This window comes from Dama dama, chromosome 16 (assembly GCF_033118175.1).
Source record: "Dama dama isolate Ldn47 chromosome 16, ASM3311817v1, whole genome shotgun sequence".
NCBI lineage: Eukaryota > Metazoa > Chordata > Mammalia > Artiodactyla > Cervidae > Dama > Dama dama.
In genome coordinates this window covers 37,391,297-37,409,642 of record NC_083696.1, presented here as the reverse complement: position 1 = coordinate 37,409,642, position 18,346 = coordinate 37,391,297, and the positions used below count along the sequence as shown (strand labels likewise).

Here is an 18,346-nt window from a genome sequence, read left to right as displayed (position 1 = left end):
ATTTGCCTGCAATACAGGAGACCCAGGTTCGATTCCTGGGTCGGGAAGATCCTCTGGAGAGGAAATGGCAATCCACTCCAGAATTCTTGCTTGGAGAATCCCATGGACAGAGGCACCTGGCAGGCTATAGTCCATGGGGGTCACAAGAGAGTTTATATGTGTTACCCTCAAGGAATTTTTACTTGACCAATTCTAGTTTGAGTGTTTTTTTTTGTGTGTGTGTTTTTGTTTTTTTTTTTTTGTTTTTTCTGGCTGAACTGGGTCTTAGTTGCAGCACATAGAAATTTAGCTGTGGCATGTGGGATCTAATTCTCTGACCAGGAATCGAACCCAGGGTCCCTGTATTGAGAGCACAGACCATAACCACTAGATCACCAGGGAAGTCTCAGCTTGTTTTTAAAGTATGTGTATTTGAGGACATATCTTCCATAAGTGTTCTGGACAAAATACGATACCAAGGAAAATAACAGAGAAATAAGCAACTGGGAGGGATGACAGGAGAAACACTAGATTGAGTGGATAGAGCCCAAAACTGGTTCCCAGCTCCCAGCCTCTCCACTAACCAGCTGGGTGACCTCAAACAAGCTGTCAGCATTGAATAACAAATGCCTTTATCTCTTAGAACCCCAAGGTGTCCTCATTTATCTTATGAACATCTTTGAGATAATGCACATGGCAAAGCTGTTCAAATGAAAGATATTATTGCTGATTTTGTTGTCATAAATAATAATGTGAGGTTTGAAACCTGAATTGTGGTAAAAGCTGAGATGAGCAGGGTTTCAGCTCACTCAGATACTTGCATGGTGAACGTAGGAAGACCTGCACTGGCAACCCTTGCCCCCCATCCTTCAGGAGCTTTCAGTGCTTAAGGCAGACTCATTGTTGGACCAGTGTTTGAATTCAGGAGAGCTACTGTTGAGGTTGGACACTGGCAAACGTGTGTGTCAATATCAAAGGCTATTTTCTGGGTGGTTAAATGACAATTAAACTGACTGTTGTTGAAGGGCCTAGAAGCAACATGAACTGAACTTGGATATGGTTGAATAGGATCCAGTAATCAATATTAGAGAACCCCCAGGTTCTTGAATATATCAGACCCAATGAAAGTGAAAAGTGAAAGTAAAGTTGCTCAGTCGTGTCCAACTCTTTGCAACCCCATGGACTGTAGCCTACCAGGCTCCTTTGTCCATGGGATTTTCCAGGAAAGAGTACTGGAGTGGGTTGCCCTTTCCTTCTCCAGGGGATCTTTCCGACTCAGGGATTGAACCTGGGTCTCCCACATTGTAGGCAGACGCTTTCCCGTCTGAGCCACAGTAATTACCCAATAGCTTATCAGACCCAATAGCATATCTAAATAGTGTGAAACTGATGAATAGAAAGTCTGTTCATCCTACATCAAAGATCTAGGATTTGGGGTTGAGTGTTCCATGGCTAAGCATTTGTGTAAGTAAGGAAGTATGTGTAATTAAGAACTCACAGGGACTACGCTGGTGGTCCATTGGTTCAGAATCTGCCTGCCAGTGCAGGAGATGCAAGAGACATGGGTTTGATCCTTGGGTCAGGACAATCCCCTGGAGAAGGAAACGGCAACCCACTCCAGTATTCTTGCCTGGGATATCCCACGGACAGAGGAGCCTGGTGGGCTACAGTCCATGGGGTCACAAAGAGTCGGACACGACTGAATGACTGAGCAGCAGCAGCAGCCAATGAAGGGAACAAGGGGTTCAATCCCTGGTCCAGGAAGATTCCACATGACTCGGGCAGCTAAGCCCGAGCACCACAACTACAGAGCCCCTATACCTCAACTAGAGGATAATCCCCCCCACTCACTGCAACTAGAGAAAGCCCATGTGCAACAATGAAGAGCCAGCACAGCCAAAAATAAGTAAATTAAAAAAAAAATTTTTTTAAAAAGAACTCGTGGAAGAGCTGCTTCATCAGTGTTGTTGATGAATCTGGTAGACGGATGAAAAGTGAAAGTGAAAGTTGCTCAGCCGTGTCCGACTTTTTATGACTCCGTGGACTATACAGTCCATGGAATTCTCCAGGCCAGAATACTGCAGTGGGTAGCCTTTCCCTTCTCCAGGGGATCTTCCCAACCTAGGGATCAAACCCAGGTCTCCCACATTGCAGGCAGATTCTTTACCAGCTGAGCCATAAGGGAAACCCAAGAATACTGGAGTGAGTAGCCTATCCCTTCTCTAGCAGATCTACCTGACCCAGGAATCAAACCAGGGTCTCCTGCATTGCAGGTGGATTCTTTACCAACTAAGCTATCAAGGATGAAGGACAATGCCAATTCTCCTGCCAGAGGGCTCGAAAGAACAATTAGCACTCAAGAATTTCTTATGACTTAACTACAGAATGCTCTGAGTTAGATATGCATAGGACAGGATAAAGGTAACATATTAACAATAAACTTTATATAACAGATGTCCAAACTGAGGTTGAAGCATAGAAACAATAACCTAAGTAAGTCCTAAAGTACATTATCAAACATTGGAGCACGGTCATGGATGGATGTCTGGGGGAAATTATGGAAGCAACACTAACTGGCAGGAGAGTTAGAAATGAATAAGTAACAGTTTCAAGAATGTCAAATTGACCTTTATTGCAACTCAAAAACAACTTTAATTTGTAAGCATTGATACCTTTCGATGTTGTTTAGTCATCTTTATTCATGACCACACATGTTCAAACATCCCTATTTTGCCGTCTTGATAGGAAAAAGATTCATACCCAATGCACAGGCTTGTTTCAGTAAATATCTTAAAACTGAAAATTTTTTTTTTTTTTTTTGGCTGCTTGGAGTGGCTTGTGGGATGTTAGTTACCTGACTAGAGGTGGAACCTAGGACCCCAGCAGTGAGAGCGCAGAGTTTTAACCACAGGACCACCAGGGAACTACCCTAAAATTGGAATTTTAAAATAAAAAGTTCAGACTTATTTTGGAGATGAGGCTCATCATAACTGAAATGCATCAATGCAATGAAACACTTTAGGGTAAAAAATACACTGATTAGGAAGGAAAGCAGAGGATAACTGTCAGATAGAGATTTATTATGTAGGAATGCTGCTGCCCAGTGAATGGACAGTGATGTACCAGTAAATGTTTAGCAACTTTTTCCAACTTTTTGATGTGGGATGGAGGGGACCCTAGAATTTGCTTATTTCTGGGGTGTAAATATTCCCATCAAGACCAGTTCCCAGTTCCCTACAAATACAACAGACATAAATAACCCCAAGAGCCTAATAAGTAGTAAGATGTAGTAGAATAATTGGGAAATGATGAAATTTGAATATTTATTACTTATTACCATTGTTTGTAACTTACATGATTTAATTGTAAGTTTTTATTATTTATTTATTTATTTTTGACCACTCCAAGAGGCATCCAGGATGTTAAGTTCCCTGACCAGGGATTGAACCCATGCTCCCTACAGTAGAATCTTGGAGTCTTAACCACTGGATCACCAGGGAAGTCCATCTAATTTATTTTTAATAATGGATGTATTTCTTTCTTTTAACAACTAGCTCACAAAATTCCTGAAAATTTTAACAATCAGCTCTTAAAAGCCAGTGTAAGCAACCACAGCAATGAGTGAAGGAACATCAGAGCATTTTTAGGGCAAGATAAAAAGGAAAAAAAAAAAAAGGAAGGAATAACAGTGAAATATGTTTTTACTTATATGAAAATACAGAGAAATGTGAGTTTAGGTTCTTCTTCATTTAAGCTACTTCACTATTGAATGATTATACTCAAATAACTCTGGCTCATGGATCAAAGTCTCTTGTCCCCTAAGTTTGGTGATGTTTCCATGTGAGATCTTTTCTGCTGCAGATTCACAATGTACTGTTGACCCCTGAACAACACACGTTTGAACTGCACAGCTTCACTAATTGGCAGATTTTTTTTTCAATAGTAAATACTACAGTTCAACACAATCTATGATTGGTTGAATCCGTGGCTCGGAAACTCAGATGGGAGGAGATGCATTGGCAGAGGGCCGACTACAAGCTAAAGGCAGATTTTCAACTGTGCAGAGGGTTGGCACCTCTAACTCCAGTGTTGCTCAAGGGTCAACTGTATATTTAAAAAGTCACACAGTAAAGAACCCATTTATACCTCATGTTCCCCAACATTTTTGACCATAGAATCCTTTTTTTTCCCATAGAATACTTAAAATAGAAAACAGGTGGAAAATAGGTGGAGGAACACTGTTCTGTACATCTGCGGTAAGCAGCCTGACCCTCAACATTGCTGTTAATGATTTCCATCAGACACTTTATAGCATGTTGATCAAAAGTGCGGATATACTAAATCAGTGATTCTCAAATTTGACTGCACATCAGATTCACCTAGAGGATTGAGTGACTGATAAAAACTGTATATATGTAAGGTATTCACTATGGCATTTTATACACAAAGAGTGAAATGATTACTACAATCTAGCTCATTAATGTATCCATCACCTCACATAGTTACTGGGGGGTTTGTGTGTGTGTGTGTGTGTGTGTGTGTGTGTGTGTGATGAGCGCATCTGAAATCTACTGTCTCGGCAAAACATGGCATCCAAGATCACGGCATCCGGGATCTTACAGCAGTTCCTGGATCAGGAATCGATCATACCTGTGCCCCCTGTAATGGACGTGCAGAGGCTTAACCACTGGACCACTAGGGAAGTCCCTAAATGTATTATTAACTGTAGTCATCATGCTGCACATCAGATCTCCAGAACTCATTCATCCTACATAACTGCAACTTTGTACCCTTTGACTAACATCTCCCTATTGCTCTTTACCTCTAGCCCCTGGCAACCACCATTCTACTCTCTGCTTCTGTGAGTTTGACCTCACAGTTTTAGATTTACCTATAATTGACATCATACAGTATTTGCTTTCTGCATCTGGCTTTTCACTTAGTATAATGCCCTCCAGTTTCATCTATGTTGTTTCCAACGGCAGGATCTCCTTTTCAAGGCTGAATGATATTCCTATATGTACATCACATTTTAAAAATTCATTCTTCTGTTGACAGACTCCAAGATTTGTTTTGGAGTTTGGCTATTATGAATAATGTTACAATGAACTTGATAGCACAGATAATTCTTTAATTAATTTAATTCCCCTTGGATATATACTCAGAAATGGGGTTGGTGGAAGCTTAAGAGACCTAGTAAATCAAAATATTTTGAGTTGAAGCCTGGAAGCTCTCTTTTTAAGAGGCTTACCCTGTTAGACATATTATCTTTGGTTGTGGTAGTCCACTTTTTGCTAATAATTTGTTAATGTGTAATGTACAAATTTTTGAGCATGTAATGTGACCGATAATCATGAAATAACAGGGCTCTGGATATAAGAACTTATAAATGCCTTAAGACAATATATCTGAAATCTTTCTTTTTTTTTTTTGGCTGCACCAGGCAGCTGCTGGGATCTTAGTTCCCTAACCAGGGATCAAACCCATGCCCTCTGCAGTAGAATTGTGGAGCCCTAACCACCGGACTTTGGCCACCTGATGTGAAGAACTGACTCCTTGGAAAAGACCCTGATGCTGGGAAAGATTGAAGGCAGAAGGAGAAGGGGACAACAAAGGACAAGATGGTTGGGTGGCCATCACTGACTTGATGGACATGAGTTTGAGCAAGCTCCAGGAGTTGGTGATGGACAAGGAAGCCTGGCGTGCTGCAGTCCATGGGGTCGCAAAGAGTTGGACACAACTGATCAACTGAACTGAACTGAAATGATCTGAACCACCGGACTGCCAGGAAATTCCTTGATATCCTCTTTTAAAAAACATTTTGCCACCAAATCTTAAGCTGAAAAATCTTTGGAATAATTCTCTAGAAAGAATTACAACTACATGGCTTTTTAGACTTTCTGTGCAAATTACTTGTCATTTCTATGAATTGATCACCAAACTATTACCAATAAAATCTCAATTATAGGAACTTCCCTGGTAGTCCAGAGGATAAGTCTCCAAGCTCCCAGTGCAGGGGGCCCGGATTCAATCCCCGGTCCCACATGCCACAGCTAGAAATTCTGTGAGCCTCAAGACCTGGCAGCAGCCAAATAAATAAATAAAATATTTTTTAAGGTATCACTTATGAAGGAGAAAAAGATAAAACTTTCTATTTGTTTATTCAAATATTTATCAAGTTCCTGCTATGTTCCAGAGAATACGTATCAATCCAAAAAATGAGCCATTAGGAAGAAAGATTAAGGAGCTATGTATAAATACCTATGCATATAAAAGGGCCTAGATCACAATATTTTTTTAAAGACTTTTTGATGTGGGCTATTTTTTAAGTCTTTTCTGAATTTTTTACAGTATGGCTTCTGTTTCATGTTTTAGTTTTTGGCTGTGAGGCCTGTGGAATCTTAGTTCCCCAATCTGGGGATCAAACCCATACTCCCTGCAATGGAAGCTAAAATCTTAACCAGGAAAGTTAATCTTAACCACCAGGAAAAAAAAAAAAACAAAAAACACCAGGAAAGTTCCCCAAATTACAATATTTGATTATCAAGTCCAATGGGCTCCTGGCACCGTTAAGGGAAATAGAGTTTGCACAGAAGAGGGCAGGTAACAGTTTTACTCAAATGGGTAATTGTCGGGCCTGAATTGTTATATTTATTTCTGAGCATCCCTGTATGATACATTTGGAATAATTTGATTTTATACAGAGGATATTGACTGAGATAATGCATTGATACATAGACCAAATCTGGATCAAGGAAGGAGGCTTTGAAGAAGTTAAGTTGATTATTGTGGAAAAGAGAAAATGTGGGAGACATAGTTCTATTCCAGTATCTAAACCACATTTGTGTTCACGTTGAAGAGGTCCCTTGTGGGAGGGTCAGAGTTTGCAGAATAAAGCTGCAGTGAGGTATTAATACATTTCTGTATAATATAGGGAAGAATGACAGTGATTATAGCTATCTAAAAATAGAATAGATTTTAGTTCTTGGTTAATTGGAAGTTCCTAAGCAAAGACAAAATGAACATTGGAGGGCATCTTGACAGTGAGTTCTACATAGTGAATATTGTGGAATGAATAGTTTTGGGAAACTGTCTTTCAGGCCAAATTTGTAAATATTAAGAAATTATGTAAAAAATGCTGACATGTGCTTATAATGGGCTTTCCAGGTAATGCTAGGGGTAAAGAATCTGCCTGGCAATATAGAAGACATAAGAGACTGGGGTTTGATCCCTGGGTCTGAAAGATCCCCTGGAGGAGAACATTGCAGCCCACTCCAATATTCTTGCCTGGAGAATTCCATGACAGAGGAGCCTGGCAGGCTACAGTCCATGGGGTCACAAAGAGTCGGTCGTGACTGAGAGTCTGAACATACGCACCACTTATAATATTCCCTGTAAAGTCCCTGAACCTGCTCCATATCAGAAAGCATGACCCTGATGGGTATGCCAGAATTTTAAACCATATTATTTTATTTTTCTTAAATTTATTTTATTCAAGTATAGTTGATTTCTAATGTGTTAATTTCTGTGGTACAGCAAAGTGACTCAGCTAAGCACATATACATTCTTTTTCATATTTTTACCATTATAGTTTATCACAGGATATTGAATACAGTTCCTAAACCAAATCATTTTCTAATCAGGAAGCTCTCACTTTCATTTTAATTTATTTTTTGGCCACACTGCATGGCATGCAGGATCTTTCCAACCAGGGATCAGACCCGTGCCCTCTGCAGAGGAAGTGTGGAATCTTAACCACTGGACAGCCAGGGAATCCCCAGGGACCTCTCCTCTTTCCTTTGAGTTGATGATCTTTCCTAGGCACCGCAAGTCCTAATCGCCTAGAGGAAAGGAGCACCTAATCATGCCACTTCTATTTACTGAGGAGGAGGTTTGTGTTCATCTAACTCCTAGGAAAAGAACAACCTTCAAGTGATTCTCCCCTCATCACATAATATTCTTTAAAAAGCCGTCTTGCAAAAACCCACAGATAAGTCTTGTTATCTATGTCCTACTGGTGAGATTGTGGTTGTCCTTCAAGTCTTCGGTTCAGATTGTAAGCAAAACATGTCCAGGCCTTACAGTCTTTGTAGGACCACCTCAGGAAAACCCAGAGGGAATTTTTCTCTTGGTTTAACTAAGCCAAACCCAGTTCTGCTGGCAACTATTACTTGTACATCTTACATGCGGTCAGTTGTTGATGTTCTGGCTCAGGCTCACGTGGAAAAATGCTTGCATAATAGTACGTGGTTCATGTGAGTGAGGGAACGGTGCCCTACGGGATTCTCTTGGGTAATATGTATTCAGGGACATAGGACCAGTGGAAGTAGTGGGGATGACTACCTAGAAGCAACTTACATATTGAAACAATTACTGCCTAACAAATGTAGATTCGCATGACCAGGATAATTTGTAAAATGTCTCTTTCTTCCAGGATTAAGAAGGGTGAGTGAAAACACCCACTCAATTTATAATATGACCTGGTGGTTCAGCAGTAAAGAATCTACCTGCCATGCAGGAGCCGTGGGTAGGGAAGATCCCTTAGAGAAAGAAATGGCAACCCACTAGAGTATTCATACCTGGGAAATCTCATGGACAGAGGAGCCACAGTCCGGACCATGGGGTCACAAAAAAAGTTGTACATGACTGAGTGACTAAACAACAGCAAAGCAGTAAGGAGCCAACAGGTCAGCATTTTCCTTCCTAAACCAGAGAGATGTATTCATTCATCCACCAATCCAACAAATTATGTGGCTGATGATATGGAGATGATTAAAACAAATCTCCTGCCCTCACAGAACTCAGTCTAGTAACAGACACATATTTAGGTGATTCTAACATAATCAAGTAAGAGAGAAGGGCATTAGATTTTATGAGACTATTTCGGAAGGATGCCCAACACAGCTGAAGGTGAAAGGGAGCAGGATCCTATGGTCCTGCCCGAACCCCCTCCGCACCCCCCCAACCCCTCCTGAGTCCTCAACCTGTCTTCTGTCTGTGGAAACTTTAGTCAAGAATAAATTTAATCAGAGACCTGAGAAATAGGGAAACAAAGGAAAACAATCAAAGGAGACTAAATAAGAATAACGTACTCATTAAGCATAATTAAGGACTTTTAGTTCTTTCTCAAAGGGCCATAGATAATATTCTGAGCCATAATCTGTGAGCTGTCTTATAGATATTCAAACACCATGTGGAGACATAAACTACTTGATGACAAGAGTATACCCAGGACATGAGCTGCCACAATTCCAAGAAGTGATCACAAAGAAATGGGAACAAATGACCCTGGAACTGAAGATTAACTGTACCTAAAACAATCTAGATGACACACTGCATTGAAGTTTTTTTTTTCTTTTTTTTTTTTTTGCATTGAAGTTTTGTATCTTACAGGTAGCTGAAAGTTATACAGGGTGGATTTTTAGTTTGGGTTTGTTCATTGGTTAAGCGAGAAATACTAATGTAGAAATGGAGACATAATACAACACTGCAGCTGTTCCATCTGGAGGAATTTTGAAACTTGCTTTTTGCTCAGATGGTAAAGAATCCACCTGCAATGCAGGAGACCCAGGTTTGATCTCTGGGTCAGGAAGCTCCCCTGGAGAAGGAAATGGCAACCCACTCCAGTAATCTTGCCTGGAGAACCCTATGGACAGAGGAGCCTGGCACGGCTACAGTTCACGGAGTTGCAAAAAAGAGTCGGGCACAACTGAGCGACTAACAGTTTACAATCAAACTCTTCTGCAGATCAACAATAAGGCAGCTGGGCTTTCCCGGTGGCTCAGTGGTAAAAAGTCGGCCTGCCAAAACAGGAGACACAGGTTTGATCCCTGGTCTGGGAGGATTCCACATGCCGTGGAGCAACTAAGCCTGTGAGCCACAGCTATTGAGCCTGTGCTCTAGAGCCCGGAGCGGCAACTGCTGAAGCCCAGGGCTCCCTAGAGCTAGTGCTCCACAAGATAAGCCACAGCAAAGAGAAGCCCAAGCTCGGCGGCTAGAGAGTAGTCCCCACTCCCGCAACTAGAGGAAAGTCCCAGCAGCAAGAAAGACCCAGTACAGCCATCTCTCCGCCCCCCCAAAAAGAAGAATTACGCAGAAAGTGGAAATAATGTGGAGGAGGTGCAGACAATCATAAACTTTCCTTTGGTCTCTGAATGCCTTATCACCCTTTTCTGCCTTAAGGTCAAATCCTGGATGTTTTTCGAGGTGTTTTTTATGTGGAAATCGTGGTTCTCTATTCTGTAGGAGTATTGCAAAGACTGAGATATGTAATGTGTATGTCTTTAGGGGCTGCATGTATTATTAGCGCATCTTTTAAAGAAGTACGCATCCTCTCTGGACTGATGGGTGTTTCCAGTTTATTTTTATCCTTAAACCTTCTAACTCCACTGAAGATGCTTTCAATACAAACCTAATAATACCGGCAGCTCACGTTTATCACGTACTCAAATCATTTAATCTTTGAAACAATCCTATAAGGTAGGATTGTTACCCTCATTTCCTGCGTGGAGTCAGAATCTGCTGCGTGGTTTCAGAGCCCAGCACTTAACTACTGTTTCTGCACTTTTGGCGGAACAGATCTGGGTCACCTTTTCGACCATAATCTACTAGCAAACTCAGTTTTCCTTTTTGAAACCATTCTCAACTGCCTTCACTTATCAAGGGCTCTCGCCTACGTTCCCGGGTCCAAGAGAAGGTAATTTAATTCACCCAGATGGCACCCGCCCAGCCACGTCCTTTTCAGATTCGCGAACTTTCACCTTGGCTGAGCAGCGAGTCTGCACCACCGTCCCTTTATTTTACCGGTCTCGGAGCTGCCCGATAGTCATTATTTTAAGTAGCAATACAGTACGAGTATTCTCTAAAAAGACACAGGTCCCCATCAACTCTTACGAGCGAGCACGTTAAATGGACCACTGAGCCTGCCCAGAGTGCAGGCACTAGCGCGAAGGTGTGGGCACCGAAGCGCAGCAGGACCTCGGACTGGGACCGACAGGGCGAGCACAGTGCGGGTTACAGCCAGGGACCAGAAACGCTCGGCCCAGGCCCGCTGGGACGCAGCGGGCGGAGCGGGGCGGGGCGGGGCGGGAAGGGGCGGGGCCAGGAGCCCGCCGGGCAGCTCCCCCGCCCCTCCCCCTCCGCTCCCCTCCACAGCCCCGCCCCGCCCCTCCGGCCCAGCCCGGCGGCTCCGCCCTCCGGGTGACGTCACTGGCCAGGCCAGCCGGCGCCATTTTGAAAGTGGAGTCGCCTGCCCTGCCGCTGCCGCCGCCGTCGCTGTCGTAGCCGCCGCCGCCGCCGCCGCCGCCGCTGGAGAAGGAGCAAGAGTGGGGAAGCCCCTGAGTGAAATCCACCATCCCGCCGCCTGGTCTGCCCGCCCCTCCTTCCTTCTCCCCCGACCCCTGCCCCCTCCCCCCACAGGTGCCATCCGCCGCCATCCGCCCTCTCTACCCCCCCATCCCCAGGTGAGGGGGGTGAGTTCAGGAAGCGGAGACCCCGAGGAACCCAGCCGGGTCACCATTTGCAGCGCAACATGGCAGGTAAAGGAGAAATCACCCTCTCCACTGACAAGGCACCGCTTCCTTCCTCCTCCCTCCATCACCCCCTAGCGACCGCCTGCGCCTGTCGGAGAGCCACGGGGCGCCCCTCGGATTTCAGGGAATTGGTCGGGGGGGGTGGGGGTGGGGAGGGTTCTGGGGAGGCGAGTGGTCGCTGTGGCATCGCAGTGGCTTTTAAAATGAGGGCTGGCGCCTGGGCATGGGTGGGGGTGGGGTGTGTGCCGGCGAGCCGAGGGGTAAGGCGTGGGTGGGGCGGGGTGGGGGCGACCGCCGATTTGTCCCTGCGGCCTGGGAGCCGGGAGAAACCTCCGCCCCCGCGCCCCCCCGGGGGGCTTTTTTGCGGCTCTTCCTTCCGGTAATTCCTATTTTTCTCCCTTCTGCAAGCCTTCTCCGGTGTTTCTACAAATAAATCTATTTTGCACCGAGAAGGAAGAGTGCTTTACAAGTTAAAATACAATGGGGACATAGTGTATTTCTTTCCACTGTGGGTACGTATATTTTTGAGACTAAGCCTGAATTTTTTGGGGGGTCTGGAACCATTCTCCCTTTGGTTTCTTACCCTTTACATCCAAAGATGTAAAGGCCTCTAATACAGCAAGTTGTGTGAAAAATGTAATTTAAACTTAGGTTTTGCATGTTAGCTTTTGTGCAGATGTCCTTTTCCCAAAAGGGTTTCATGGAGTTAGTTAAAATAGTTGTGGAGTTCAGAGATATAAATAGCCAACGGAGGAGAGATTTAGGTAAAAGCTTGGAGGGGGAAAAAGATGCAGAGAGAAAACCAGGTTGGAATATTTAGCAAGGAATGGAGGTGAAGGGGGAGAAAGGCAATTGCTTCGAGGATTATTTTTGTACATTTTGATGTTGCTGAATATCGTCCTTCATGTAGTAGAATCAATTCTAGATCTCGATCCAGTGTCTTGATAGATGCAGGACATTTTCCTCCGTGCTTGAAAGTGGAATAGAAACATTCAGGGACTAAACCCGTTTTCTGTGCTTACATCAATATTTAGACAGATCACTAAACCTGTAAAAAAGTTAACACGTTGGATCGGCTTAGGGTTTGCTGTGAATAAGTTGCTTTTTGGCCTCGTTGAATAATTATGTGAAATTACAGTTGTTTTGTTTTGCACAAGATGATGACAAATGAGCAGAGTTCATTCTTTGCAAGGTCCTTGGGCTTCTGAGGGATTAGGTGAAGGGGAGGCGAAACAAGCTTCCTGTGGCCGTCCCTTCAGGAGCATTCAATTCAGTTTCTCTTCCTCTCAGTCTGGAGCCAGTGATTTGCTGGTAATGAACTGCAAAGAAATGGGTGGTGAGGTTGTGTTTGCTGTATGTGCGCCTGTGGTGATAGGGTTCATATGAATCACTGCTCCTCACCCAGGCAGTAATGTTCCTGAAGTTTTCTCTTCGTTCCGTGTTTTATGGTAGCTTAACCTTATTAACTCTTCTACAGGCTTTTGTACCCTTAAAGAAAAACTCTGACTTTTGGTATTTACGTTTTTCTGGTAGGTCTTGCTTGAAGTGAGGCTTTTACTGTATTTGAGGGGAAGGAAAACTGGAAGGAAAGTTCTGCACTCGTATACAGGGGTGATGATAGTACATGGACGATAAATATTTCAAACCTGGAATCTCTCTTTTGAACACAATACCAACTATTGGGGACTAACCTTTTTCCAAATTAGTGCTCTGGGGTGGTGGTTGTATCTGTGGGAACTGCCAGGCGGTTAGTCTCATGCCGACCGTGGATACCATCGCTGTGTTTACGAGAGTAAACATGAACAGAACTCAGTTTTAATTGGTATGTTTTCTTTTTCCAGGAGCTGGAGGAGGGAATGATATTCAGTGGTGTTTTTCTCAGGTGAAAGGAGCAGTAGATGATGATGTAGCAGAAGGTAAGAGAGCTTTTGATAATGCAGAATTTGGATATAGAATCTTTTCAAAATCTCGGTTGCTGAAGGACTTCCTAGCAGCTGAGTCTGTATTAGTTTAAGGACGTTTTATGTTTGTTGTCCAAGCAGTGGGAGAACATTTTTTTCCTGATTAAAATGAGTAGCACTAGATAATGATGTATATAAAACTGTCATAAGAAGAATCTAAGGTCCATATGGTAAAGGTGTCTTTGCTGTGTAAATTTCGTGTACCAATAAATGGTGATACATTTTCATGGTTATGCACCGTATTTTTAGAGATAGCGTCTTTCATTTTTAAGGGGGGTTTTTAGTTTTGTTTTGTTTTTTTACTTGCCTACTTTGAGAGTGTGGTGTTGAAATTGGCGTATTCTGTGAAGAAGTGCTGGCTCTAATGATGCCTTTAATTGTCTTTTAAAGATTAATTTAGGTGGATAAGAAAAGACAAGTGTAATGGATATAGAACATGTCTTCTGTATTCTTAGAAACTGGATTTGATCAGTTGAATTGCTTAAGTATTTATTTTCCCCCCAGATTTGTTTATTAGCATATTTCAGAATTCTCAAATTTTGAAACTTCAAGATTTTTGATTTTTGATGGCTTTTGAGATGGTCTTAGATGGAGGAGACATTTTTCATAAAGTAGTTGTATTACATCATTGTTCAGAAATATTAAGGTATGAATTTTAATAGTATTCTGTGTCTTGAATTACAGTAGGAATTGTCTAAAACTCAGATAAATTAAAATAGGTACTTTTAATTTTCAAAAATTTGTTTAATGAAAATTTATAAATTCTCTAGATTGTGTTGTCCTCATGATAAGATCCTGTTTCTGACCTCCTGTCAGTGTGCTGTTTGTTCTGACAGTTTTCCGGGTGATGCTAGGATGATGGCCTGTGTTGAGCCAGTTGAATGCTTGGGTTTGCTTGTGTCAGTGTCATTCCGATTAAATACCTGATCAGAGCTTGTGGAGTCCTGTGGGGGAGCCAGCTGGCTTCCGTGGCACTTGAGACAGGTCTGTCACGTTTCTTTCTCTTGAATCCTCATCCGTTTTGCAGATGAGAAACTGGAAGCTTAAAGGAGTTGAGACTCACTCCTGGTCATACAAATAGTGCAAATCAAGGTTGTCTGGTGAAGCCTGTGGCGTCCAGCTTGTTCCGAGAAAGAAATCCTAAATTCAAGGGAGGAGTCATGTGTTACTCATTTTGTAACTCCATTACCTGTTGAACAGTAGGCACTCAAATATTGGATCATTAGTTCTGTGCTGTTGTGTAATACACACCAAGTTATGAAAGTGCTGGATCCTTGAAAAACATTCCTTTGTTGATTTCCATTTATTCCCTTTATCAGAGATCTGCTGGGGGCCTGCTAAACATGCTAGGGGTCCAATGTGTCTAGAATATAAACCCTGCCCTGAAGGAGTTCATAGTTTGCTTGTTAAACAGGCAAAGACCACATGAATTTTATTTAATCAGAAGACATTGATGATTTCAAACTTAACCTAACTGAACCAAGTGATAGTTTGTGACATATATGATGGATCAGTAAGAGTTTTCTTTTGCTAATACTTAGTAGCTGCATTTTGCTACTGATTCATTACATAATTTTCATCTGAGGTTGTTAAGTTACTTTTAACACACAGTACACTCTTGGCATTTTAACTTGCTGAAATGTGGTATGTATTATTTTAATAAAAACATGATTTATTGTAGTACCTGTGTCCATACAAATGTAGTAAGTATAAAAAACACTCAGTTTTCAAGCTTTAATTTGGGTATTTTTGCATACTATAGTTTGCATACTATAGTTTGATATGTTTATTTTACTAAGAAAAGGTTTATTTTTCTGAAATAAAATAAGATTAATACATTTCCCCCTGGCTTCAGAGTGTGATCTGTAAATGATTACATCTGGGTCAGTCTTTGGCTTGCCTGCTTTCTGTTAACGATACATCCCAAGTTCTTTTCCATCAAAGGCTCCAAATTGTCTTTTCCTCCTACACACAGTCAGCTGTCATGTCACGAATCTTTTTACCTCTGTAATGCTTTAATCTTCTTTCCGTGCCCACTTTCACCTTGGTTAAGGTTCTCAGTATTTCTCATCAGGATTGCTGTAACTTCCTAAATGATTCCTTGCTTCTTGTTAAACGTTTTGCTTTTTAAGTGCTGCCCAAGTTTATTTGCCTTAGACATTTTTAGTGGTCACTGTATCCACAGGATTATGAATTACCTTCAGATATTTTAGCGTAGAATGTGAGATGAGACTTCTCACCAGTGTGACTCCTCCTTCTTTAAGCTTCTTTGCCAGTGTGTTTTACTATCCAGGTGAATGGATACTGTTCTTACATTCTTATTTTGAGGTCTTCGTTTTGTTTTTGTTTCTCGCGGTTCTTCCCATGGAATGCCTGACACCCCTCCCACTCTTCTCTTATCAGAATCATATTCATCCTTCAAGTCACATCTGTAACCCTTATACTCATCTCACTTTTCCAGAAATATTTAAAATCTTCCTTCTTAGCACTTTGTATCTATAATATTTAGTGCCCCCAACCTTCACTGTTGCACTGTAAGCTTAGTGCAGGACTGCTGTATCTTTGTCCTCTATGTGGGACTTTCTACATAAAAACTGCTGTGCTTAGAACAAAGCCTGGAACCCGGTAGGTGTTCAGTGTTTATTGAATGGAGGGATAAAAATGTACTGTTACGGGGTTATGAAGGAGGACAAGTATGGGTGAAAGATAGGATGATTGAGACATACTTTTTACTTGGCAGCTTTTTAAGTGGATTGATGATACATATATAGCCATATAATAGGAAGAAGTGAGGAGACCGTGAGTTTCTATCCTAGTAACAGGCTAGTATATGTCACTCTGGGTTCCAGTATGCTTAGCCTTAAGAAAACAGAACTGGATTAGGTGATTGCTGCTGTTTCTGGTCCTCTAATCTTACTAATTCTCAAAGATGTCTTAGAAAAGAGACAGCCTCATATTGTTACTACTGGTAAGTTAAGTTGGTTGACATGTTGGATTCTCTGGGGGCCTTCATTTAAAAAGAAGACGACAGTGGTCTTGGTTACTCAGGACTCAGGATTTTTCCTTAAGTACATTTCAGAACATTTCAGGGGGACTTCCCTGATGGGTCATATGGTAAAGAATCTGCCTGTAATGCGGGGGACCCAGGTTCGATCCCTGGGTTGGGAAGATTCCCCTGGAGAAGCGAATGGCTACCCACTCCAGTATTCTTGCCTGGAGAATCCCCTGGACGGAGGAGCCTGGAGGACCACAGTCTATGGGGTCGCTAACAGTCAGACACGACTGGCCGACTGTCACATTTCAGAACTGAGACAGAATTTGGACATTTGATCGTATACTCTTATTGTCCTTTGGTCCAAGTAGGCCCTTGGACGTTTACAGCCACTGTTGGGGTACTTATTCCGTGCCCTGTGCTCTTTAGGCACTTCAAGTCGTTTACCTGTGATGTAGCTGCTTGTCTTGGAGAAGGATGAGGCACTAAAACCTCTACCACTCACATAGTCTCATGTCATGTAGTTTTTATTTTAGCCTTCATGGTAGCTTTAGCTGCATTTTACCGTATCTTCTGCTTAAGTTTTTCCTTGGTTGACGGCTGTTCTCTCATGAGACAGTAGTTTGAGCACAGACTCCGGTGCTAGGCTGCATGGTTGGAATACTGCCCAGTTGCTTGATAGCTGTGTGGTCCTGGGCAAGTACCTGAGCCTCTTTGTACCCGTTTTTCCTTGTGTGAAACGAGGATGACAGTAAAATGTGTCCTATGAAGTTGTTTTGATGATTAAATAAGCTAATATTCCTAGAAAAGAAACCCAGCACATAATAAGGGTTTAGCTCTTGTTATTACTTGAACATTTATGGTGAGTAAGGGACAGTAGGAAACTGGGCAGTTGTGTTTAAAGGCAACTAAAAACTTACCAAAGTGAGAGAACGGTGTGTGTGTGTTTGAACTCTGTATGAGTGGAATCAAAGAATATGTATAAATGGGATGGTGAATTGACTTGGATGGTGGTTGTACAGATGTTTGTAATAATTGATTCATTTTAATTTTCTGTATTTGGTAGATTTCACAGTAAAAAAGTTTCTAAAAAATCCAATACTGTACTGAAGGGTTTAGAATGAAAAACAACAGTCCCTTCCACACTCTGTCTCATATCCTCTCTAGTCCCTCTCGTAAGGGCAGTTACATTGAACTCTTCTTCTAGCTGTATTCCGTTGGGCTTAATTACATTTTGTTTGGTAAATAAAATGATATTTCTCTTTCTTGTTGATTTTAAACATTTCCGATTGACTTTCTTCCCTGGTAGATGAAGATTTAGCTGTTGATGTGCTTGTCCCCGTGCCCCAGTGCTACATCACATGTTATGGTCAGATTAGAAATCAGTGCTTGCATTGTCATGAGGATGCAAATAATTCATTCCTGAGCCAACACTGCTCTGTGATGTTGCTCACTTCTTGTGCATTCCTTTATTTTCCCTGAAGCTAATGATTGCCTGTTTTATAATTTGCTTAGTTCTTTTAAAATGTTTTTTTAAAAAAAACTTCATAGTGGGGATTTTGAACATTACAGGAAGTAGGTGGAATAGTGTAATGAACTCCCATCACTCAACATTGACATGTGACTGGTGCTGTGGATCTCTTGACTCCTTCCCAGCTCTTATTATTTAGTAACAGAAATATCATTGGTTTTGTTTTTAAAATCTAGATTCAACAAACTTGAAAATCAAGTTCATCATTTTAATGTGAAACAGTAAGAAACTTTTCCTAATAATTTTTTGCAGTGACAATTCTCATAATTCATTAATTTGTTCAAATTTAACTTGTGAACATAGGATTGTTAAAAATTCAGATACATGTGGGCAATCTGAAGTGTGTAATTTT

At 41.9% G+C, this 18,346-nt stretch overlaps 1 protein-coding gene across 2 annotated transcripts in view; it reads left to right on the top strand.

Annotated features, from left to right (window-relative positions):
- The first annotated feature begins 11,200 nt into the window (after window positions 1-11,200).
- PPP2R2A (protein phosphatase 2 regulatory subunit Balpha) overlaps window positions 11,201-18,346 on the top strand; it is a 78,320-nt gene continuing 71,174 nt past the window's right edge. The window contains exons 1-3 of one of the 2 annotated variants that reach the window (XM_061163859.1): window positions 11,205-11,344; window positions 11,442-11,516; window positions 13,352-13,426. In XM_061163859.1, coding sequence (XP_061019842.1) covers window positions 11,510-11,516; window positions 13,352-13,426 — 82 coding nt within the window. In that variant the 5' untranslated portion in view covers window positions 11,205-11,344; window positions 11,442-11,509. Of the gene's footprint in view, window positions 11,517-13,351; window positions 13,427-18,346 lie in introns of both variants that reach the window. The other variant, XM_061163858.1, reaches the window with a different exon arrangement.